Consider the following 9,094-nt stretch of genomic DNA (forward strand, 5'->3'; position numbering starts at 1 on the left):
AATATGTACATGAAAATATTTGCTCAAGCGGTTAGTGGAGTGGGAATTATATGTGGTGTGTTGTCAGTTTATGCAGTGGGTGAGACAAGTGCAAGGGTGGGAGGGTCCAGTTGGTTCCAGTTCACGCTAAACAGGAGTCGTTTGGACAATTACTATTGGACCTTGGCTGCATTGACTGCAATTAATCTTGTGCTGGATCTTTTGGTGAGATGTGTAGTCTTTAGGGACTGATAAGATTAAGTATATTGTATTTATACGTATTTGTTATGTTTTGGTGGTATTGTGGATGTGACGCAGCGTGATAATTGAATGGCTAAAACTAGTCTAAACACACCAACTCTGGACTACAGATGATAACATTTCCAAGCGCAGATGACTAGGTTAACCTAGTCACGGGTTAAAATTGTCTTCAGTACAGATGATAACATTTCCAAGTACAGTAACTTTTGGGAAGAACAGCAGCCTAACAGAGTTTTTCCTACGTACGAAACCAGTATTTCGAAATACACACTTGTTTCTGAGAATTTTGAAAGAAGTGATAAGTTTGAAGAATGCGTCATGTGACCTCCGCGTACGATGTCTAAACTCCAGAAGTTGACATTCTGCTCTACCAGCTTACTTTATTTAGAAAACAAAATATAACTTCATCCTTCAAGTTGAAAATTACTTATCCACTCCATCCATATGAGAATTGAGCTGTCGTTAAAGACATCACAGATCTTTAAGTGGCAAGTACTCTGTATCACATTTATTCGACATCACCTTTCAATACAAATCTTTACAACTATTTACTCATCACAGCTGTGGAAATGTAATCACATAATCTCGTCCAAGAAAAGATATAAGAGACATGTTATAGAAATCGTAGATACAAAATTATGCGTGGCAGAGTTGCACATTGTCATTATCAAATGAGTTGCACATGATCCTCATCAAATGGCTCAGCAGTTTCATCATCCTCCGACCTGGAATCCTTGTAAGCATACCAAAAGCTCACCAAAACATAGAGAACAAGATTAACTGCGGACAATGCAGCCAAGGTCCAGTAATAATGATCCAAGCGACTCTTGTTTAGGGTGTCTTGGAACCAACTGGGTTTCCCTCCCTGTCCACTTATCTCACCCACTACATAAACAGACAAGACACCGCCTATACTCCCCATTCCCAAAAAAGCAACACAAAACCGAACCATGCACTGATCAATGGATGGAGGGACTTGCTTAACTAAGAACGAATCAATGCTACTTTCTGCAATCCCTTCAAGGCCTCCAAGGAGAAGAAACTGTGGAAGCAACCAAAACATGCTCATGGGAACCGTTTCCTCAGGCTTGTCGATTAGACCGTGGCTCTTAACCACACCCAGCCTTCGTGTCTCCACTTTTGCAGCTGTGATTGAGCATAGAATTCCAAAAATCATTGACACGGCAATTCCAATTCGGGGACCATACCTTGTTAGTTCTGCAATTTGGAAGTTAAGTTTTCCAAATAGTTGTTTGGCAAGAGTATAGAACCATACTAAGATTGGAAGAGGAACTGTGTTAGTGCGAAGGCAATTGGCATTTCTAATTTCCAGTATGGAGTTGAAAGTGGTTACATGCTACTGGAAGTTTTGGCACTACTCTTTCAATCTCATACCTCCGAGGCATAACCTGACCATATGAGAAACTTGAAAACAGGTAAATCATGACATATCATGCATTCATGATAGGACTTATAGTTGAAGTTTTGTTTTGAGTCTTTGTAATTGAAATTAAAATATGAGTCGGTTGGTGACATCTTTAAAAGTCCTTAATGAATTAGACTTTGTATTTTTATTGAATCATAATTTATATTGTTAATCTGATAAGTGTTTGGCCTTGGTGTGGCGTCTCATTGAGGAGATCATATTGCACCAGGTTCAAAGAGTTTTAGTTCAATTGGTCTTAGAGTTATATTTGTTTTGGAAGTGTAGTCTCGCAAGTTTCTCTTCTGTGAGAAACTTGCTTTGAATAAAAGGATGTTTTGCCTTCTTGTGATATTTAGCTTTCCAACGTCTGGGATCATAGGTGAATATTGTATATATTTTGGAAAAGCTGCTGTACTTAGTTTACTTGGTAAATCATCAAGTGCTTCGGTTGCTTGGTGATTAATTGAATTCATTCATCATTCATACTGCATACATATGCATGTTGGTGTCTCATATGGTTAAGTACACCAAGACACTTTGTGTGTTTATCCTCCGGTGAGCTTGAAGTAATCGCGACCAGTATTGCATTCAACATAAGGAGTGTTGAAGATCTTCTTGTAATCTCAATTCTATAGTGGATTCGTTCTGGACTAAGGAGTCCCGTGGATTTTCCCCAGAGGTGGGGTTTTACCACGTAAAATAAATATCTGCGTGTTCTTTTATTTTAAGCTTTGCACATCTCAGGATTGATAACTCATATCAATCCTGCTTTAAAGGTTGATCATTATTTATTGTAAAAAATCCGAATCTGCTTGTTTAACCTTCTCCAGGCATTTATAGATATCCTATAGGTATTTTCAATTGGCATCAGAGCAGGTTGCTGGACATACTCAGCTAGATCTAACATACCTTAGGATGGATCGTGCCGCTGGTTCTGTTGCACACCCACCATACTTCGATGGCCACAACTATGGTGCTTGGAAGGCTAAAATGAAGTCGTTTCTTTGGTCCTTAGATGAACGTGTATGGTATACAGTGGTTCATGGCTTTTCTGATCCCACAAAGAAGATCGGAAAAGGAGATGAAGAAACCACAGTTCTCAAATCTAGAGAGGAGTGGACCACTGCAGAAGCCACACACAGTACAAATAATCAAAAGGGGTTAAATGCTATATTTACTGCTGTCTCTTCCGATCAATTTGAATATATATCTAGTTGTGATACTTCTAAGGAAGCTTGGGATATTTTGCAGGTCACCCATGAAGGAACAGATACTGTTAAGGGAGCCAAGCTTCAAATGCATACTTTACAGTTTGAGACACTCATGATGGATGAGAATGAAACTTTTTCTGAATTTTATGCTAAACTGTGTGTAATTGTGAATGCTTGTTCAAGTTTAGGTGAAAAAATTCCAGAAGACAGGGTTGTGAAAAAGATTTTGAGATCCTTGCCTCAACGATTTCAACCAAAGATCACGGCTATTGAAGAGATCCGTGACTTGAACACCTTGAAAGTTCAAGAACTCATAGGGTCCATACAAACCTATGAGATGAAACATCTAGCCCTTAAAAAGGGCAAAACTGTTGCTTTCAAGGTTGTGAATGAAGAAGATGATGGGCATTCAAATGAAGATTGCAGTGATGAGGAATTAACGATTCTCACAAGACGATTCATGAACTTTCTCAAGAATCAAGATCCAAGGAGTCGAGATTCAAAAGGTATAAATTCTAAAAATAGGTTTGTTAACTATACTGATGGTGGGTCTAAATTTCGCAGGTCAAATGAACGAAAGAATCCAAGAGAAAAGGTCCAATGTTTTGAATGTGAAGGCTATGGACACATATCTTCGGAATGTGCCAACACCTTAAAGAAACAAAAGGATAGCAAGAATAAGGCAATGCATATTACTTGGAGTGATAGTGAATCGGAATGTGAGAATGATGAAAAGTCGGTTGCACTCATAACCACAGTTAGCTTGGATGAATCACATGAGGATGATGATTGTAAAGAAGTTGTTGTGCTGAAGCTGGAAAATTGCAGGATTGCAAACGAGTTTCAATCCCCTGATGCAGATTCTAAAAAGGTAAGTGCAGGTATGAACGAAAAATTAATGTTTTTGCAGAAAAAATTGACTGATCAGAATAAATTAATTGCTTCTCTAACTTCTGACAACAAAGCCCTTGAACTTGAACTTAAAAATTCAAAGGAAAGGATTGTTTCTTTAACCATTGGTGCAGAAAAAATTGACAAGATGATTAGCATGGGACGAAGAGATGGTGACAAACGAGGCTTGGGATTTCAACCAAGTAATAAGTCTTCCGCTGTGTCTAAAACAAAGTTTGTCAAATCCACTTCACTCATTGAACCTTCTGCCCCTCATGAAGTCAAGAAATTTATTCCAATCTGTCACTTTTGTGGAACTCGTGGGCACATAAGACCAAGATGCAATAAGCTTCGAAATGAATTTGTTCGTTCAAATTCTCATGGCATGGGTGGAAAAGTAAGTATCCAACATAAGATTTCAAATCTTATGAATGAGGTAAACCGCTTATCCAAACTATCTTCTTTTCATTGTTTGCCATCAACTAAGACAAAGTTAGTTTGGAGGAAAAAGGAAAATCATAATTGTATGTTTGCCTCCACTAATGTTGTGCATGAACCCGTTGCTTTAGAAAATTTGGATCTTAAATGTCTTGTTGCAAAACCTTTGGATAATCTTCAATTTGACACTCTTAGAAAGTCTTTAGGTATTTGTTCTTTTGAATAATTGTTTGTATGCATGCCAAAAGACTCCAGCTATTATCTTCTCTGTTTTTGAATTTTGATTAAATTCTAAGTATTTTGTTCAGCACATGCAGGGATTGATAAGCAATATCAATCCTACTGACGTCTGGAAGTTTTTGCTGATCTTAGATTGGATTTTTTGGCGTTGGATCACTTTGGGCAGATTAATATTGGGTTTTTGTGAATGGCTATCAACTGTCTTTGTTTTTTATAAAGTCAATTAAATGCTCTTTTTATTAAATCTCATGTGTCTCATTTAGCACATACACTCTAATCTTGTTTAATAATTTTGAATGAATCCTCATCTTGCCCTTGTCTTGATACTAGATTTGCATTATACTTTTTGCTACTGAGCTCACAATTTTGTAACATCTCTTTAATTAAAAGAAAAGTAAAATAAGTGCTTGATCCTTGCCAAGTAACCGGGCCTCTTGTCTAACCAACGTCGAGGCTCGAGTCAAAAAGCTTTGATCTTATACACTTTGTTCTTCTTTGTAGCCTACATGACTCGGGTTAGTACATCCTAGGGGTGCTTTAACACCCATTGTCTTAAAGTCATCTGACTTGAGCCCATTGATTTAACACCCGTTACATGGGTCTTGTAGAAAGCTTAATAAAGTTAGCATTAAAAAAAAAAAATTCAAAAAAAAAAAAAAAAGAAAGTGGTGACCTCTGTATGCATTTTGTATGTGTTTATTCTATGTTCTTGGCTTGCTCTTGATTGGATTTTTTCTTTGTTATTAAATAAGTTTGGTCACATAACACGAGATTGAGATTTAATATTTGCTCTTTTGATGGACTTTATCTCTTACAAATACTTTTGATTTCCTTTTTATAATCCTAGTATTTGATTAAACCTTTGTGATTTGATGTGCCTTCAATCTTGAAAGGCTTTGCTTCCAAATGCTTCTAGATAGATATTGGTATTGGCTTTGCTTGTCTATCCTTATGCATAGTGTTGGCATGTACTCAAGTTTTTTTTGGCATGAATGAAGGAGGAGTCTTGGGTTCTTATTAAGCATAGTAATTGATGTTTTGATTGATGTCTTTGTGGTTTCGTCTCTTTTCTAAATGTGGCTTATGTATATATTTTTCGGTTTTTTTTTCTTTTTCAGTGGCTTTATCTTTTATTTTAAAATTTTAACCAAAAAAAAAAAAAAACGAATTTGTTTTTTGTTTTCAAACATAGTGTAGTTTTATGCTTCTTGTTTAATTGTGCAGTTAGGCTTTCCTTCATGTTACTCAGACGGATACATGATAAATTGAACCTGAGGATTGCAGCATCATTTTCAATCCTGCCAGTTGCAGACTTGTGGCACAACTGATTTTTTTTTCCTCTTATTTTTGCCTTTATATATGCTTCCTTGTACTCTTTCCTTGCTCTTTGGATTTCCTGACAAAAAGGGGGAGAGATTATTGTGAAATTATAATAAAAAGGGGGAGAGATTGTGTTGTATAATTAAGGGGGAGTAGTGTTGTAATTTTGCCTTGAATTACATTTCTTCTCCCACATGCTTCACTGGTTTTGTTGTTTCATAATGTGCAGGGATTCAGAGCCTTGAGTTTAGAGTAGGATTTCATTTGTTGAATCCCATGCAATTTCGTTTGAGTTGTAATAGGTGTTTTGTCTAGGAAATGCCAAAGGGGGAGATTGTTAGTATGAAAATTGTATTTTCATTTCCTAGACTCTAGCATAGGTTGAGAATTAGTGTGTGTGTGAACTTGTTTTTGGAAGCTTTGGCAACAACACATTCATTCTGGATCTTTGAAGTATGACTTGATCGATATGAGAAACTGATTTCAGGTAAATCATGACATAATCATGCATTCATTATAGGATTCCTAGTTGGAGTTTTTTTTTTACTCAAGCACTTTTATGTTAGCCCTATTTTTAATAGGATTAGATTTTATCTCTTGAGATTGCTTCCTAGTTGGACTCTATTTCGATTCAAGTTAAAATCTTATCTTTGTTTGGTCTAATTAATTTGTTTTAAGAGATATTGTTTCTCCCTAAAAGCGTGGCTAATTGGCATCAATCACTCAGAGTACATACTGAATCAAAAATGATATTCATGATTGAATAGAACTTGTGGTCTCCTGTTTGGCGTGATTACTTAGAACCATATAGGAAGTTTGGCTCTATTATTCAGCATGCATCTAAATCTTATATTGATGATGGGAAGTTTGCATGGGCTGACTAATTGAGGTAGGATTCTATGTGAATCAAATATGATTAATGGCAAGAGATTGAGCACGTGGCTTTGTGCTCTTCTCTTGCAAAAAGGAGATTGTGCTTTGTATAAGTATATGAAGTGCTTCTTTGTTTTTGGTGGGCTTTCTGATATTTTGTTTGAGCATCTAAAATACTTAACAAAGTTACTGTGCATTTATTTGTTATAAATCATCAAGCGTTTAATGTTTGCTTGGTGATTTATCAAACACTTTAATCATTCATATTGCATTCATATGCATATCGGTGACTCATACGATTGAGGGCACAAAGACTGTGGTGGCAGTTTTCCTCCGGCGAGCTTGAAGCAATCGTGACCAGTATTGTGTTCAACATAAGGAGTGTCGAAGATCATCCCGTGACAGAAGTTGAGTTACGAAGAAGTCGGTAAACATTATCTAGAATGAGTCTAGGATAAGTGTGTGAGTACTTCTTGTAATCATCGTTCTATAGTGGATTTGAGTTGGACTAAGGAGTCCCGTGGATTTTCCCCAGAGGTGGGGTTTTACCACGTAAAATAATTGTCTGTGTGTTCGTTTATTTTAAGCTTTGCACATCTCAGGATTGATAACTCATATCAATCCTGCTTCAAAGGTTGATCATTATTTATTGCAAAAAATTCGAATTAGCTTGCTTAACATTCTCCAGGCATATATAGATATCCTACAGGTATTTTCAGACACCTTTGACTGAAACCCTGTTGAAGCCTAAACAAGAACCAAAACTAAGCAGTAAAGTTATTAATCAAGCAATACATTTTGAATCTCAAATGTTTGGAGAATCAACGAATGACGAAGAAGGTAAGATTTCTGTGAAGCTTGTGGTCAGCAAATCTGAGAAGATGGTCTGTTACGCAGAAGCGGGGGAGGATTTTGTTAGTTTACTCTTCAGTTTCCTAACTCTACCGCTTGGGTTTATATTAAAAAACATGAAGGATGGTTCCTTGAGAGGTTGCATTAGTCATTTGTACAAAACTATCCAGGATTTGGATGGTCAATACATGATTTCAAATCACCACAATGAAATGATACTCGATCCCAAACTTGTTCCTGGTTTTTGCTACAAGAAGAGTCTTTTAGGAATTGAGGAAACCTCATATTACTTAGTAAATAATATGTTGACTACTGATAGATCCCTTATCTCAACGGAACCAAGTCAACTCAAAGTGATTGGGAAAAAGGATGACAGTGCTCTGGGATTTCTGAAGGGACCCGCAATGTTTGTGGTAACTGACAATCTGGTTGTAAGACCCATATCTCGGATCCTTGAGCTGCATATTCTTAAAGATTTGAATGTGCCTGTCACTGACATTGAGGATCAGATTGTGCATGTGGGTAAGAAAGAGGTGAGTTATTATTTATAACTTTTTGGTTCAATATACTAAACAAATCCTCGGTTCTTTGACGGTACTAAATTGAATCATTGGTTTTAATTTTCCATGTTCAATGACTTCAGCTTGACTGCAGCATATAAATTATCTTTGTGTCTGTTAAGTCCTTTGATTTAGACTTTAGTGGATGTCTTTTTGGATGAATTATATATGTTCTTCAAATTTTTATTGACTCTTGAATTTGTTAACTGTTTCAGGCTTTGCATCTTTTGTTGTCTTCTTTTCTTTGTGACTCTGTTCTGACCAATACCTTCGTTGCGGATCTTAGGGAGCCAAAGCAAGAACAATGAGAGAATGGTTCTACTTAAAAAGAAGAGGTTGGCTTTGTTGTTACTACATAAGAATTCTAGTAGGCTATTGATGTGAGATTAACTTTTGTGTGTACATGGTATGACCTGCATACAAGGTTTGCCATTTGATCATTTTGGGCTGTAAGAAACGTGTACTATTTTGCTAGATCTATGTCTTAGCTTATGTTTGGTTAAATTTTGTTATAGTCATTGTCCAATCTTATTTCTGAATAGCTTGGGGCTAGTCAGCCATGAACTATGGTCGTGAAGAAAAAATATAAACCCATAAAAGCTTTGACTAGTTTTGCAGTATTTTTGTGGATGTGGATTGGCCAGTTGGCTAGGGCAGGAGCCTACCTCGTTGCACCCAAGTTTGAGTTCGCCTTCCCGTAGATTAGAATAATTTAGAGTTGTTACAAAAATCAAATAAAAATTTGCAGTATTCGGTCTGGTATAAACAAGCAACATGAAGTATTTGATCTGTGTATGGTTCTGCCATGATCTGGCTTTGCTAATGAAGAGATTGATTGCGTTCCCAATATCTGGGTCATCAAAGGCGGGACCTAATCTTAATAAATCCAAGTTCCCATGAGAATTCTCTCCTCAAAAATAACAAACAAACAATGCGTGGCATGTGGTTGAATTGTTCTTCCTTTTATTTTTAAGTTTAAAAGAACTAAAAGATAATTGAAAAAAGTTAAAAAGAAAATTGAACGCAAACTGACATTGAAGGTG

General features: G+C 36.5%; 2 protein-coding genes across 2 annotated transcripts in view; one reads left to right on the forward strand and one right to left on the reverse strand.

Annotated features, from left to right (window-relative positions):
• The window catches only part of LOC117613647 (protein NRT1/ PTR FAMILY 5.5-like), a 624-nt gene extending 393 nt beyond the window's left edge, over positions 1-231 (forward strand). Inside the window, exon 1 of the mRNA XM_034342238.1 lies at positions 1-231. This exon is cut by the window's left edge and continues 393 nt beyond it. Coding sequence (XP_034198129.1) covers positions 1-231 — 231 coding nt within the window.
• A 109-nt stretch (positions 232-340) lies between these two features.
• On the reverse strand, positions 341-1,531 carry LOC117613645 (protein NRT1/ PTR FAMILY 5.5-like). Its single transcript, XM_034342237.1, has one exon. The coding sequence runs from the start codon at positions 1,415-1,417 to the stop codon at positions 908-910; it is 510 nt and encodes a 169-aa protein (XP_034198128.1). The 5' UTR covers positions 1,418-1,531; the 3' UTR covers positions 341-907.
• Between the last annotated feature and the right edge of the window lie 7,563 nt (positions 1,532-9,094).

Source organism: Prunus dulcis, unplaced genomic scaffold (genome assembly GCF_902201215.1).
Source record: "Prunus dulcis unplaced genomic scaffold, ALMONDv2, whole genome shotgun sequence".
Taxonomy (NCBI): domain Eukaryota; kingdom Viridiplantae; phylum Streptophyta; class Magnoliopsida; order Rosales; family Rosaceae; genus Prunus; species Prunus dulcis.